We start from the raw sequence: 16,239 nt of genomic DNA on the forward strand, positions 1-16,239 counted from the left end.
CGACTCCTTATACCATCAGTTGATCTCTTGCTGAAGGCAGCTCCAAGTGCATAGAGAAAACAGCTGGTCACAGCAATTGTGGTCTAATGCTAAAGCCCTCTTGCAACAGTGACTGCTGACCAACAGGGAAGTGACCGGCTGAGGTGCATAGAAAATGTAGCTGCTTACCAGAAACAACAAATAATTAAGGGGAAGAGTTTGGGGCCCAAGAAAACAAAAATTAAAAATACAAATATGTTGTAGCATTAACTACACCAATGGTTTTTGGCTCCTTGCCAATTCCCATCTCTGGTTCATGCGTGTGAAGTATGCTTATAATTCTCTGTGGAGTCTTCCTTTTATTATAGCATGAACCCTGCTGAGTATTCCTGAAGATAATTTTGGTGTGTATTTCAGAGTACCCATTTTTATGAGTCGGCAGCCCACCCAGTTTTGTAAACCACCCAATCAGCCAACCTGTCCTGGGTTGCAAGGCCAGGTGTAACCAAAAGTATGTATTGTATCACTATCTGTTAAAAACAGCTGAAGAACTGCTCTTTATCCCTTCCATGACCCATCCTCCCTCGGGGGATATCTCCTGTTAATGGGCCATTAAGGCTCACCTCATGATTGATAAAATTACATCATCCCACTGTGAGATGCTCCACCCAAAGGGAGGAGCCAAACATTCCTACCTGGATAAAACCTGAGATTCAGAACACCAGGACAGCCTTTTTCCACTGGATTCCCAGAGGAGGCCTGGACCCATCTCACCACCACTGGACCTTCAGAAGAAAACTACACCATTCTACAGGATCATCTTCAACAGAACCACATCTGTCACTCCAGGAGGACTTAACTGGACTGCTACCAACACCCTGACCAACAGGGTGTCAGGTTGTATTCTGACTCTGTCAGTGCATTTTTTGTACTACTGTATTTTTATTTTGATTTTCCTCATAAAGAATTGTTATTCCTATTTCCATATCTTTGCCTGAGAGCCCCTAATTTCAAAATTACAATTCGGCAGGAGGGAGTTTACATCTTCAAGGGAGGCTCCTGCCTTCCTTAGCAGACACATGTCCTTCCAAACCAAGACACAACCCTAACAGCCTGTATTTGCCCTACTGCTGCTTTTTTGATTTTATTATGATGTACTATAATATCTGACAGGTCTGTTACTCAGTATACCTATAAGTGTGTACAGATACACACACACACACTTGGGACAGTAAATGTATCCAGGAGGCTTTATTAGTGATGGAAGTCTGTTCCCAAAACACAAGGATAATAGTGAAGAGCATATGCAATGAGATCTTTTACTCTCTATGCAGCAGAATTTTTTCAATCAAAACGGTAGTTGCTGCATGAACTGAAGAACTGCAAAACTGTAAAACAAGTACCACTTGTACTTGAAGTGAAATGCAGAGAGCAGGCATTATACCTGTGGAATAAATTCTCACCACAGATTTATTGCATGAAAGGAAGCAATTTAAGGTAGCAGTAACATAAACAACGAATCTTATTGTTAGGATCCGAGGCTGGTTGTGGATGGACACAAAACTTTGTGGTATGGACCAAAGACTAAAGATCTACTTACACAGCTAAGAGAAAATTAATTGGTTATGTAAAGAGTGTATTGCACCTGGTTGACTGAAAAGCCTTATTGCTATCATAGTAATTATTAATTTTAAAGACAGCATTTCTCTACCACCACTTTGTACACCTGCAAAACCAGGTGTGCCCTCCATCACAAATACAATTACATTTACCTGCTGCAAACAGGCTCGATTTTGTTACCAAACCGCAACAGCTGATATATTTAACCACTGTTATTTAAACAAGGCCAAGATGATATTGTAGCTCTAACAAGACGTGATACAACTAGACACGGTTTATGCAAATCCAACAATAACACAAAGACTACAGAGATAAAGCAGTTTCAGTGCTGGCCGCACAGTTGTGTGCGAGCTGAAAGACACCTTTTAGGTGAGCGGCACCGATTCAGAAGCAAAACCATGTATCTATTTACTCTCCTGGCCAGTCCCCGGGGCCCAGCCGGGCTGACCGGGGGCGCTCTGCGGCCCGAGCGGTGCTGGGGGGCGGCTCCCGGGGCTCCCGGGCCGCCTCGGGCCTCCCCGGGCACACCCCCCCGCGGGGCCGACAGCGGGGCCGGGCAGCGCCGCACAAAGGACCGCCCGGCCCCGCTCGGCCGTCCCGCCCTCGGCCCGCGCGTTGGGCGCGCCGCTGACCCGGGGCTGCCCCGGGGCGCGGGACACGCCGAGCACCGCCCCGACCCGGCCCGGCCCGGCCCGCCGCTCTGCCGGTCCCGCCCGACGCCGCCCGCGCTGCCTGGGCCGGGCACCGCGCCCGCCTCCCGCCCCGCGCCCGCCCGGGCCCGCCCGGTGCGCGCCGCCCCCGGGGCCACGGCGCAACGAGGGGCGAGGACAGCCGGGCCCGGCCCGCGCCGGGTCGCCCCGCGCCCACCTCAAACACCACTTCTTCGTCGAACTCCGGTGTCATCCTTGCCCGCCATGCCACCCCCTTCCCGCGGGCACGCTGGGAAACCGAGTCCGCCGTGCCGCCGGCCGCCCGGCCCCGCCCCGCCCGGCTGGGCGCTGCTTGGCGCCGGGAAAAACTACAGCTCCCAGAAAGCATAGCGAGCGCCCGTTTCGGGCGCCCTGTGGGCGGTGCTGGTGGGGCGGGGCGGGAGGCAGCGGGGCGGGGCTCGGCCAGCAGGGGGCGCCGGCGGGCGGCGCTGAGGGCGCTCCGGGGCAGCCGCGGGTGGGATGCGGCGGCGGCGGGCGGGGGGAGCTGCTCCTGCTCCGGCCGCTCCTCCGGCTGGGTGGCGGCGCGGGGGAACAATGGGCTCCTTCTCCTCGGCCCTTAGAGGGGCCGTAGCGTAAGGGACGAGGGGAAGCGCGGCTCCGCGCTGGGAGCACCATGAGCTCCGCCGGTGAGTGCCCGGGGAAACTTCGGGGAGCGGCGGTTTCCGCCCGGCCGGGGCAGGCGGGCGGTCCGCGTGTCCCCGCGGCCGGACAGCCCCGCCTGGCTCGCCCCGGGGCGGCGGGACGGGAGGGCGAGGGGCACTCGGGGCCGGGCGGAGCGGAGCCCCGGGCTCTCCCCGTCCCGGCAGCGCCGCTCGCCCCGGGCTCGCTCTGGGCTCTCCGCGGGCAGCGCTCGGGGGCTCGGGGCGCACCGGCTCGGGGACAGCCCTCGGCGGGCACAGCCCTGCCCGGGGGCCGCTGCGGGCTTCCCGCTCCCCTCGGCGCTTCTGCCCGCGGGGCCGTGCGGGCTCGTCCTGCCCGGGGCGGGGGCTCCGCGGGCTGAGCCGGCTCCCCGCTCCCGTGTTTCCCGGGGGAAACCTGCGGGGCCCGGCTCTGTCGGGACAGCCAGCGCCGGGGCCGGGGGGTCGCTCCGTCCGGCTCCGAGGAGCTGCGGGAGTGTGTCGGCTCCGGCTCGGCTCGGGGTGTACCTGCCCTGGCCCGAGCCCCGCCGGGGCGTTCGCTCCTGCCCCTCCGGCTGCGGGCTGGGACTGACCCACTCCAGTGCTTCCCTCACCTTTCCCCCCCCGCTCCTTGACCGCTGCCCATTTAATGACTGAAAGAGCTCCAAACTCTTGGTTCAGAACAGAGCACCTCGTGTTTAGGGAGTTGCTGGTATCTGTATTTGCCGGCACGGCGGTGTGCTTACCGAGTCCTTCGGACATCTCTTAGATCAGGAGATTCCCTTCTTACCTGCCTAAAGACGAGTTTCTGTATTGAAAACGTGTCGTGTAAATGATGATGTATTGGATGGAAACACAGCTAATTGTAGGGTTAAACGGGAAGCAGCAAAGTACTTCCTGTAAGGATTGGGGTGGTGGGTGTTCTAAAGAACAAGCAATACAGTCATCAAGCAGAAATATCAGTCCAGTGCTCCGTGTTTGCCTCTCAAGTGTGTCAACGTGTTATTGACTCCAGCGTTCATTAAGTTAGCCGAGATCTCACAGCTAATCAGAATTTCACTGGAAAATGAAAGGCGATTTAATGCGTCTTTCTGCTTCATTTAAAACGTTCCCATTTTTAATATGTTTGACAGAACTCGTTTTCTTTAGATTTTGAAAAGCGTGTAACAAAGCGGATTATCTCTGTTTAACCAGCCGCATTGTATGTTCCCGTTTTCAGTAGTGCCGCTGGTCGTGCAGTTCACCCCACACCTTTTAAGAGTTAAACAGCTGTGAAAATAAGTGTTAGGGGGTGCTCAAGAGCTGGGCTGGTAAAATTTAACACGGTACCAAGTTTCAGAAAGTTGGGCAAAGTTTCAGTACTAAACAGTGATTTCAGGACTTGTGGGTCTTAGATGGTGTGACTAAATCAGTTCTAAGTGTGCGCTGTGGTTGTATTTTTGGGGAAGGTGAGGACAAAGGGGTTCTGGTGAACAAAGTAAGCTGAAGTGAAAAAGGGATGCTGAGGAATATCAGAACAGAAAGTGGGACGGTTTCATGGCAAATCTAAATTTTAGGAAGTTTTTTCAAGAGGGAGGCTTAAAGAGTACTGAGGCAGAAAGAGGGAAGATAAGGGGTATTTAAGAGGGGATGAAGAGTATTTTGTGTGTGATGTATTATGTGAAAATAAAATAAAAAATGGGAAACAGGTGAAACAAGATAAGACATTCATGATCCTGCTGACAGCATCATGACAGCTTTTGACATTTCAGTTCAGGAGTTCCTAGGCTGGGTACAAAAAGGCTGAAGAGTGCCAGAAGACAGTTCTGAAGGTTTAATATCCCTCTCTTGTTATTGCTGCAGAACTTTGTGCCTGTAATATATAGGAGTTCTTTATAAAGCTATTGCTCACATAAAAACTTAACAGCTCCTGTATTTGAATTTCAGTCCTGTGATCTATAAAATCTATTTTCTAGATTAAAATTATTTCATTGTGAATTCAGTTCTTACTCTGGTTTGTGCTATGTAAGCCAGATTTCTGACACCTGGTTGGCAAAACAGTGTTTCAGTAAAAATGTTACTGTCTGTGAAAGCTTCAGGTGGAACTTGAAATGCTGGAAATCTTTCCTTCAGTTTGGCTTGAAGGGCCTAAGTGCCTCTCTTGTGTCTTATTTTAATGTACCTTTAGGACAAAGCAGCATGGTACACCATCATCTGTATTGCTTTAATTTCTTTTAAGTAACATTTGCAGGTGTATGCTTGATATGCAGGGCTTTCTCTAAGAGAGATACCGTGCTATTTGAAGGGACTGTAGGAGGAGAAAAGCCAACACAGCTTCTCCCCAAGGAGAAAAGTTTACAACCAGCCTGAACCTCGCTCCAGCTTACCTTCTCCCTTTCTCAATAATGCATATTCAGCATCTTGCTGCATATCTTTTCTATTTCCTCTACAAAACTGTTTCAGTTATATCTCAGTCCAGAGCTGAACATAATTCCGTGATGGAGTTCTGCCACAGCTGTTGCTTACATGTTTTAAAATGTATATTTGAGTCTGGAATTGTTGGAATTAAAGAACTATAGCACTTTTAAAAAACACTTCTATATAATTTGATGATTATCTTATTGTAGTGATCAACCCATTGTTGGTTTCCATCTTCACTTACAGCTATACTCCTGCCATTGCTTTCTCATGTACTGCACAGATATATTTATATATGCACACTATGTTTATGATGCCAATGAATGTCCATTAAATCATTTTCTGCCTGAAAGTATTATGCTGGCTTCAAGTATGTGCTTTGCCTTTAAAAGGAAAAAACAAAAGCTTGGAGTTATGAGTTTGACATTTATTATTTCTTGCTGAAGAAACAGTCCTTATATGTGACTCTATAGAGCTTATTTAATGTGGGCAGAATGTATAACTTGGGCTTGAAATTGGATTTGACAACAACAATGAGAAAAATGTATTTTAATGTCAGAAATGTAGTTCAAATGGAAAAAAACATAGCAGGAACACAATAAACAAAATCAACATGACTTTTCCAATCAAACTTCATTGCTTTCAAGGATTGAAAAAAAAAATGAGGCCTGCAGGTTTTAATGTCCCTTTAACCCTCAAATGTGTCAAGTCTCATTAGAGTTACTTGGCTCTCTCTCTGCATGTGATCTTAAAAGGTTATTTATTCCTCTCTTGTCCTTACTCTGATGTTATCCCTAACTTTCCTGTTGTATTTCAATAAACCAGTGAACAACCTAAGATTTTGAAATTGGTGTTTTCCTTTTGCAGTTTAATTAGGATGTTTTCTAAAACTAGTGGCTTGGAAACCACAGTTTTTCCCTCGTACTTTAAAAACTTACATGTGTTATCTTCCGGGATGTTATGACTCATTCTTTTTTTTGTTTCTTTTGAGCATTGTGGCACCTGAGAAAATCAGAACCTCTCCATAATGAGAAAATAAATAAACATTTGCAGGAAATAAATTAATGATCTCACAATACTTTTTTGAGGTATTTGCCTAATGAAACTTTCTTTTTTTGTAACTGAAAACAAAGTAATTGGCCTGAAAAGCCTTGTAACGAGTCTTTAAAATTTAGGCTGCTGGAGAACAGGAGTTTTAAAATACTTTATCTGTTTTTCTCTGCAGTGCATTGAGTGCCAATGCAATAATTTCTCAGCGTATCCCAAACATAGCAGTAATTATCTTTCTCCCCACGTGTTCTTTAAAAGCCATATTGGCTTTCTTGCTTTGAGACTGTGAGTTGTAGTGTTTTTTGCCAGAAATAGGCTCAGGAATAGCAAATTGGCTGTTGGAGCAAGCTCTTCCTTCATGTGAGAAAAACCAGCACATTAATCTCTTGGTAAGATACCCTCTGGGCATCGCTTTATTTTCATATATAGCCTAGAGATGTGATTTGCTATATCTGGGAATACAGTGTGCATATGTAATCAAGGTGCCACAAGAAAGCCAATGCATTTGTTTGCTCTAGGCCAGCTGCTGTGTGGTAACTGTTTGAAGCCCTTTTCTGTTCCTACTGTGTATGAAATAGATTTGTGAAATAGAATGTGAAATATATGTAACATTATAGGTGAAAAGGAGTAATCTGCCATATATATTGTGTAGTAAGATAAGAGTATGCATATGACCAGCTTCTATAAAGTAGCTGATTTGTTAAATTCACACCTTTGCTTACCCCACAGTAGTTTGATTGTGTACCCTTATCTTAAGCTGAGCTGCTGTCAAAATCTGATGCCACACTGATTTATTGTTTTACTTTCCTCCTACTGTTTTGTGGTTCAGCAGGGACATTGCTTTAGGGTAGGCTGCTGTATCCTGTAGAGGGTACCTCTTGAGTGACTTGAGATAGTCCCATAGGACATCCTGAATACTGGGAGGGGAGCCTCTGTTCATGTGAAGCATTGTAAGGAAAGGAATATCGAGTTATGTCAGCTTGACAGTAGAATCATTTGTCCTCTTTTCATGGACAGATGCAAGTCAACATGACTTGTTCCTGTTCTGTTGTTGTTCCTAAATATGGAAGTTGTAAACATGATCTCAAAGGTATTAGCATAAAAATTACCTGGGAAAAACTTTCCTTTAGCAAGAGTAGGGTTTATTGCAGAAGGGGTGGTGCTATTTGATTTTTTGCCTCAGTTCACCTTCATATATCATTGTTTCTCCTTGTTCTCTTCCCTGACTTACATAGGAACAAGAGGTAAAAAATTGAGAAAGATTTAAAGCTGTGTAATAATAATGCTTAAGATTGAAATATCTTATTGGCTTTTCTGTTTGTTCTCATGATAGTGCATAGGAGAAGACACACCAGTGTTTAAGTGAGGTCCTCAGTTGTCACATTCTATCATCTGGAGAACAGAAATGGGCAGCACTTTATGGTCAAAGGATTGAGAGTAGGTGTTGCTTCAGGATGTTCTCATCCTCCTCTGAAACAAATCAAAGGAAGAGCAGGAGCACTTACCAGTCAAGCAAGAACAAGTGTTGGTCACAGAGGAGATCAGCAGGATGAGAACAGGTGTTGCTTTTTCCTCAGCATGCCGAAGGGCACAATTCACCAGAGAGATAAATGTCTGTTTTCTGTGCTGTGACCTGAAGTCAGACAAAGATAGATGATGCTAATGGCAATTTGTTGTTAGAAAAATAATGCCCTTTAAAATCCACTTTTTCTAAGGGGGCTAGGTGTTGGTATTTTTAAGCACCTTTTCTTTCCCTTCAGCACTGAGCATGGTGTTGGCTGTTCCTACGTGAGCAGCAGATTTCCTGTTGGTGGTGGCAGCATTGCTAGTCACTTTATTTATGGATTTCTTCCTTTGCATAGTCAAAGAGGTTGGAGGATGTCTCTGACAGTTTCTCTGGCTCCTATACATTTAATCTGTTTATGCAAAATGTTATATTGCTACTCTTAGATTTGCATTTATTATTGGAATCCCTGGATGCAGAGTTTCTCTTTGAGAAATGGGTTAAGGTTGGAGGTGGGAGTGGGGAAAATCATAGTGATTCTCTAATTTCCTGAGTAAGACAGGCTAGAGAATCCAATGTCTAGTCCAGAGTTTCCTCTGAAAATTCTACCTGTGTCAGAAAGTGAGTTTAAGTTGCCTGTATGTGCTTGTGGCTCCCCCACAACACTAGGTGTTTCTGTAATTAATTATCCTTTAGGTTTCATAAGAATTTTAGAACTTTGTTTCTAGTTTGAACTTGTCAAACCTCAGTGTTCAGCTAAGGAATCTCATCAGGGGTTAGCTGGTTTTTTTTTGGTTTTGGGGTATTTTTTGTAAGCCAAGAGCCACCTGTTATCAAAAACCTTTCACGTGTGCGTAAGTATATATTCTATTACCATCTTTGTTTTTAAATTCTTGGTTAAATTAACCAGGATGAGCATCCTTGGGATTTGAAGCATGATTTTTAGACCTTGGATGATTCTGTAGTTATTTCTGAGATTGCCAGAAGGTGACATTGCATTTCACTAACAGTCACAGCACAGCAGGTGCTATGTACAGGAATATTTTCAATTCCCTTCATCTTTTATACTTATCAGATTATTTACTGCTTAGCTTCTGACCTGCATGGAGCTCTCATGAAATAGCTCTGTGCAATGATTTCCAGATTCTCTTCAGTTTTTAAGCTCCTAAGCATAACCAACCATCTCTGTCCTTAGGTGAACAGTTAGTTCCATATGGCACCAGGAAAAAGCCCACTGTCCAAACAACTACCCATGCATTTGCTCTGTAACATTTCCTTGATTATATTTATTGTTTTTCACCTTGCTTATGCTTGCCAAATAACAAAAAGTCATTCTCATATGATTTCCAGTCATTCCTTACACCTGTATATGTAACAGTTGCCTCCTACTTAGTTTTCTTTCTATTTTGGGAAATTGTCCCTTTTAGAGCACTGTTAAGTAGAACTGTGTTTTTCATCCAACAGAATTAGTTTATAAGCAACTGAACTTTTATTCTTGATTTCTGATGTAAATCTACCATACTTATCAGCTGCTGTAATTATTTTCAAAGTAGTTAATTGCTTGTATTCTTCAGAAACTTAAAGATATTTTGTTGAGGAAAACTACTGGTATGCATTCCCTCCTTGGAGTCTTTCCTCTCACGTCACATTCATGTTTGAAAGGGCTCTTCATCACATTCCTTTCTGACGGCGCGGTTGACTGCAGATCTGTATTGATACCGAGACTATAATGTGCCTGTTAATACATTGACCCATATCTACTCTAGATGTAATGTGCAATCAGTTTAAAGCAGACAGTGGTGTCTTTATTATCCCACACAATTTGCTGGTCTCTTCTGTCTGTCTCAATGCTTTTTAACATTGGAGTAATTTGAAAAATTCTAGTAGGCTTCAGAAATCACATTGAATTGCACTTACTATCAGAAGTGAATTTTTGGCTCTGTTCATTATCCAGGTTTCTGCCACTGACTTACAAAACACTGATCTGTTTGCTTTTCTTTTCTTTACATTCTTATGGTTTAGTTTTAATAAAACCATGCAAGTTTTTGATATTCAGATAATGGTGTCACATCATAACTTCTGAGTGTGCTCTCTAATAAATACTAGTTAAAAGACTTGCAGAGTAATCTAGTTTGGTGGTATCCAAAAAATTAGGTGCTCCCACTATAGTGAGAGAGATTTCCAAGGTTTATGGACTTCAGTTTGTGCGTGGGAAAAATAACCCACAGGATATTGCTTACCTAGCCAGTGTTTAATCTCCCGTGTCTTTTTCAATCTGTTTCTCTCACTTGGGCATCAGGAAGGGTTCCAAAGCAGCCTGTCTCTCTCTCCTGTTTCCAAGGAACTTTAGTAACTCTAGTAAATATTACTGAACATGGCACAGGTCTGCTACTGTGTTGTGTTCTGTGACAAACTGGGCATCCCTTCTTTGTTTTTTTTTTACTTTGGAACACAGGCTTCTTTATTGCCATTGCTTCATATTCCAATTGAATAAGCAGTTGATTTGTCTGAAAGTGAGTGCTGCTCCGGATCAGTAGTTACCCACCTAAAGAGTTAATTTTATTTTTTCCCTAGCAAATTGTTTTTCATCTCTGTGTGGGAAACCTGCCTTTAGATGGGTGCAGAAGGTGGGATAGCCTTGGCAGTAAGTCGGGTCACTGTTGTCAGTGGCTATAGGGAGCTGTACCTTTGGAAAGATATTCTGGATTCCCTCTTGTGAAATTTGCTGGAAATGGTCTTTGCCATCAGAGACATCAGAGGTTTATCTTTTCACTAATATAATGGCAGCAAAGGGAGCCATTCTGAGTGTAGGTAGAGATGATCTGGGTACCATTTAGTGATTCATGTCATAGAAAAACATGGTTTTAATCTTTCTGGCTCTCTGTTTAGAGCAGTGGCTTGCTGTTTAGGAAATGGTTGCAACTGAGGCCATCTGGCGTGTCTTTTTTTTTTTTTTTTTTTTTTTTTTTTTAACCCATCTAGATTTCCTTCAAACAAAACAAACCTAAACTTTGAAACTTCATTCTTGCATTTCTAGGCTAGAGATTTAGATATAGTGCATATCTATAGTAATAATGGTGGTAAAACACAACCAAACACCAAACCCAGATTTCAAAGGGAGTACTAAATCAATGGCCTACCCTATCTATTTGCATGTGAAACATTAACTAATGTGTTTTCTTGAGGGTGTTATTTAACACGTATATGATTTACTGAAAGTTTACCAAAATATTGATCAAAATAAAGGAGGTAAATACAGAGGTAATACATAAACAGCAAGGAAGTTCTTTACTTTATAAATTTGCACATATCAAAAAACACTCAAAGCACTCAGAAATCTGAAAACATTCCAGCATATGGAAATGAACTGGTCATAAATAATCTCCTGAAATATTCAAATGTTTCAGACATAGTTAAAAAGAAAAAAAAACCACAAAACACAAACCAAGCAAACAGAAAACCCCCAAACCACTCAAACAATAGGATCAAAACTCCACAATCTCAGAGTTCCTCATGAGCTCCTTTTCCTGCGTGCTGTACACTCTCCCCAGGGTTTGTCATCTTGTTGTGCCAAGTGGGTCATAATTCATAATAGTGGTGACTGTTACTAGGTGAGACATGTTGGGAAGTGTAATTCTGTATGAGGCACAGAAACAGTGTTTTACAATAGAAAGGTACTTGCCACAAATTACTGCATTTACTTCATACCACAGACTAACTGAACTGTTGGTAGTGACGTGCCAGTTTTGCAACTGGTACAGTAATTTATCTCAGTATTGTTTGAGGAGAAGAGGAAGAGAATGAGGAATTTTAGGTTACACATTTCTCAAGGTGGTGGAGGAAGGGGTTGAACTACCCTGGTCACTATTCTGGCTGTCCCATTGTCTTAGTGGCTTATTATATGTGTGGCACTTAACATACTTGTAACATTTTAAAATGATATTACAGTTAAAACTGCAAAACCAGGCCAATCTGCTCTGCTTTTCGTGGCATTAGACTTTAGCATCTGCGTGAATACATGTACTAATATTATGTTAAACTGTTTGTTTATGAAAAGACTTTGATAACTTCCCTGCCACTCCTTGATGTGCTTATTAAAACAAAAAAAAGGCAACTAGTAAAGAAGTGGTGTTAGGGAAGGAAGGCATGCCTTTAAGAGAAAAATGTATCCATACACAGATTGACATCATGTAGATCATAAGTTAAATGTTACAAAACTTTTAATACTACTGCATTGCAAGTGAAGTTGTTCTGTGGACAACGGTTATTAATGTTTTTGTTTTCCATCCTTCCTAGAAATTAAGAAGCCACCAGTGGCCCCCAAACCAAAATTTGTCCTGGCACACAAGGCAGCACCTCCACCTGTTGCACCAAAGCCTGATATTGTACTTTGTGGTGGGATACAAGCAGCGAGGAAACCCAAGCCAGCAATTGCACCAAAACCAAAGGTTCTCAAGAGCTCCTCCATCCCGGAAGTTAAACCTCCATCGTCTACACGAAAAAGCACAAAAAGCTTTGAGGAGCACAGGGAAGATTCTTCTCAAACTCTAGACCATTTGAACTATAAAAATGAAACGTCAGAAGGGAGTGCTGGAAACACAGCATATATTTTACCTGTGTCACCTTGCAAATTTGAATGCCTTCATAAACTTGGAAATGGAGAGAACACCTGTAAAACTCAGATCATTCTTGAGCACTTTGACACTTTGGAGAACATCAAGCTTGGTGAAAAAAATGCACTATCTCTGGGGGATAGTCACAATGAAAAATTGGCAAGTAGAAGTCAGGTGGTTTTGAAAGCCAGCATTTTGGAAGAGAAACTTAAGGATGCCCTAACGCATGGTGTATTTCCTAACAGCAGTCCTGTGAGGCACAAGTATGCAGACAAATTTGACAAAGGAGATGGCAGCAGTTCCAAGAATGACGTTAAAATAGAGTTTATGGAACTTGAACAATCTTTGTTATCTTCTGAGGTAGCTAAAAGAAAGCAACAAAATGCTGATGGTAAGATTATTGCTGATGAGTTTCAGATGTCTGAAATTTGTCCTAGTTTGACTGAAAATAATCACAATTGTTCTTCCTCATTGGACAAGGAAACTCTAGAGAATGAAAATTTAAGTAGCAATAGGATGGTGTCAGGTGAAGTAGGGATGAAAGCAGATGTCAATAAAATCTCCCCTGAAACATCTTCAGTCCTGAGCTCCAAAGTGCTTCCTATCCCTAAGCCCAGAAAGCCACGTGCTGCATGTCTAGTCCGTCAGGATGGCATAGACAGCACAGGAGAAGGAACAAGGGAACCATCTATTTCAGAGAAAGACTCTTATGGTGTTGTGGACCAAAGCTTAAAAAAGCCAGCAAGAATTCATGTCCTTGGTCAAAGTGTTTGTTATGACAATAATGCAGAAGTGTTTCATCCTGAAAAATGTGAGGTAACTCAAAGCAATGCAGAAACAATACCTCAGGAAAAGGAGCCTGCTGTGAAAGAGTCAGCTTCACAAAACCTTTTGCCTCAGTTTTCACATGGAAGTCCTGATTTGGTGAGACATGTTGAATCTTCTTTAAATGCAGGCCATAACTCTGTGGATGAGATAACAGATGACACCAGTATGCCAGATGCTGTGGACAAAAGGACTAACTTTGTCAGGTGTGATACCCTGTCTATGAGTTTGCCAAAGCAGCTCAAATTGGCAAGCAGTCAGCACTCATCTACTTCCAACAGCCTCCATATTTCCCCACAAAACTTGGAAAATAAAGAAGTTAAAACAAAGGCTGAGAGTTCCCCAAAAGTTATTCCTAAGAAACCACAGAGGCATGGCCTTCCAGCTGCTGGCCTGCTGAAAAAAGCTGCATCAGCAGAGCTTGTGGACAAAAGTTCTTACACCTCCAGTGAGGACAAATCAAACAACCTTCTAGAAGGATCTCACTTCACACATGCACGAGCCAAGGAGCAGGATGCACTTTCATCCTGTGAGATACCCAAACGTTCTTCTGAAAAACCTGTCTGGAAGTTACCTCATCCTATTCTTCCGTTTTCAGGAAATTCTGAATCATTAAAAACTGCTACCAGCTTCAGCCACTTGACTGTTGTGACGAAGCCTAGGGCCAAGTCTCTGTCTGCTGTGGACATGGACAGGACAGACAAGCCCTGCAAAGACCATCCCAAGAAAAATAGCTTGAAAAAGCTTCTGAACATGAAACTGTCGGTTTGCTTAAAGAAAAGTGACTTCCAAAAATTTCTGTCTAAAGGCAGCCAGTCAGTGGAGAGTGCTATTGCCAACCTTTCCAATGGGGATGGGTATGGAAATAACAACAGGAATATAGGGTCTGTAGGAAGTGAAAGGAAAGCTAAATCTGCAATGGTGCATTCCGTAGAAATAAATAGTCTGACATTACAGAAGAAGAGGCAGAGAAACAGAAGTCAGCCTGAGATGCGAAATAACCAAAGGCTGGAGTCTTTAGAAAGACATGGGCTTTTGGGAGAGAATTTGTCCCAAATGTCTTTGAATTCTGTAACCAGCATTTGTGATCCAGAGTACGAGAATGTGCGTCACTATGAGGAAATACCCGAGTATGAGAACTTGCCTTTTGCTATGAGTGCTAGGAGAAATCTCTGCTCTGAATGGCAGAACTCCAGCAGCATGGAAGACCAGAGCGCTGACTTCTATGAAGTTGAGGAGCCTTGTGAAGCTACAAGTAGGCATTGGAGACTTGACAGGTAAAATAAAGAGAAAGGGAAGTTAAAAAGCTGCATTTGTAACTCTGTTGGTTGTAGATATGTTTAAATGATAGCTTGAGAGGCTGTACCTCTTTCATTAAATGTCAGCAGGACTGTTGTTCCTGTATACCATTCTGTAGGCTTTTGTTGTTTTGAAAGCTGCTTGCACTTGGCAGTGAGTCAAGAGGAAAAGTAAGCTCGTTATTTCTCATATATTCCTCAAAATTTGGGAAATTTTTCCAGGTTTAATTAAAGCAAATCAGATACAGTCATGTATTTGTATCCAAGAATACTTCATGGGGAGGAATGAACCTTAGCAGTCTCACGATGAACTGGAATAACTATCCAAAGAGTGCATAGCTGCTAGGTTTGTAGGGGAAATGAATATATTTTTAGATCAGTTGATAGAGCTGGGAAAAGCAGACAAGCTTTTGGTTATGCAAATTCTTCATCAGGTCTGGAAAGCTTTTTCGGGTATAACAAGCTACTGCCTTTCTCTAAATACAGTGAGTCTTCTGTATCTGCCTGTGCTCCCAGCAAAGGTGGTAGTGGTGCACAATTTTTGTGTGACTCATAGAATATTAGTGTGATGGAGTTTGGTAACTCTGCAGGTTGCTGCTGTGCTTCTTTAGCTCAGGAGATGGTGGAGATAGATAATATCAGCAGATTCAAGAAGGGATGGACAGGTTCGTAGATGTGTGGAAACAGCCTCCATTTGCCCCAGGGAGGTTTAGATTTGATACTAGGAAAAATTTATTCACTGAAAGGATGGGCAGTTAGGCATTGGAATAGGCTACCGAGGGAAGTGGTGAAATCACTGTTCCTGGAAGTGTTCAAGAAATGCCTGCCTGTGGCACTTAGGGAAATGGTTTAGTGATGAACATGGCAGTGCTGATTTAACAGTTGGACTGAATGATCTTTGAGGTATTTTCCAAACTTAATGATTCTGTGATTCTATGTCCAAAATGGTTGCTGAATGGAATAAGCAGGAATAGATCTTTTAATATTCATATTGCTGTGATGGATGTTGAGAAGAGAAATGGGCCACAGAGGGTGGCCAGACTCATGTGCTCTCCATAAACAGCACCACAGTGTGCCTGCCAGTGTGGTAACAGGGAAAGCATTGCTTTGTCCCAGTATGGGATCATGCAATTTCTTTACTTTAGCTGATTAGTTTGTCTTATAGATAGATCCTAAAGATTTATCTCAAACCAGGAATAAGGATTTGAATGAAATATGCAGCCTATATATTTCAAAGTCCCCAGCAAAATTCTTTACACTATTGAGAACATATGCATAACAACAAGAATAAATGAACTAGCTTCTAGATAGTCACATATAACCTCATTTTTCACTGAGAGTTACTAAGCTTTGTTTCATTTTGGATGTGTGTATAGCAAACACATGCTCCAAAGAATCTGTGTTCTCTTACATAGGAAGAGACAAATATTTTAAGGGGCATCCTACATTAATTGTTTTATAGCTAATATTATCAACATGGGCCTGTTTGTTGGAAAGCATGAAACTTACCTTTGACACTTTCCTATTTACCATGGAAAGTAGGATTTCTAGTTGTGGGCTAGGTACTGGTACATTTATTCAAGTGGTTGTTGAGTATATTTATGGTTTACAGCAGAATGTTTCTTA

The 16,239-nt window shown here is 43.1% G+C and overlaps 2 protein-coding genes across 7 annotated transcripts in view; one reads left to right on the plus strand and one right to left on the minus strand.

Moving 5' to 3' along the window:
• The window catches only part of VEZT (vezatin, adherens junctions transmembrane protein), an 87,213-nt gene extending 84,661 nt beyond the window's left edge, over positions 1–2,552 (minus strand). For all 6 annotated transcript variants that reach the window (XM_083859262.1, XM_083859259.1, XM_083859258.1 and 3 more), the window contains exon 1: positions 2,467–2,552. In XM_083859262.1, the coding sequence (XP_083715388.1) occupies positions 2,467–2,502 (36 nt within the window). In that variant the 5' untranslated portion in view covers positions 2,503–2,552. The remainder of the gene's footprint in view (positions 1–2,466) is intronic.
• Positions 2,553–2,791: 239 nt separating this feature from the next.
• FGD6 (FYVE, RhoGEF and PH domain containing 6) overlaps positions 2,792–16,239 on the plus strand; it is a 73,277-nt gene continuing 59,829 nt past the window's right edge. Inside the window, exons 1-2 of the mRNA XM_083860243.1 lie at positions 2,792–2,935; positions 12,174–14,592. Of these exons, the coding sequence (XP_083716369.1) occupies positions 2,923–2,935; positions 12,174–14,592 (2,432 nt within the window). The 5' untranslated portion in view covers positions 2,792–2,922. The remainder of the gene's footprint in view (positions 2,936–12,173; positions 14,593–16,239) is intronic.

This window comes from Zosterops lateralis (assembly GCF_965231275.1).
Source record: "Zosterops lateralis genome assembly, chromosome: 4".
Taxonomy (NCBI): domain Eukaryota; kingdom Metazoa; phylum Chordata; class Aves; order Passeriformes; family Zosteropidae; genus Zosterops; species Zosterops lateralis.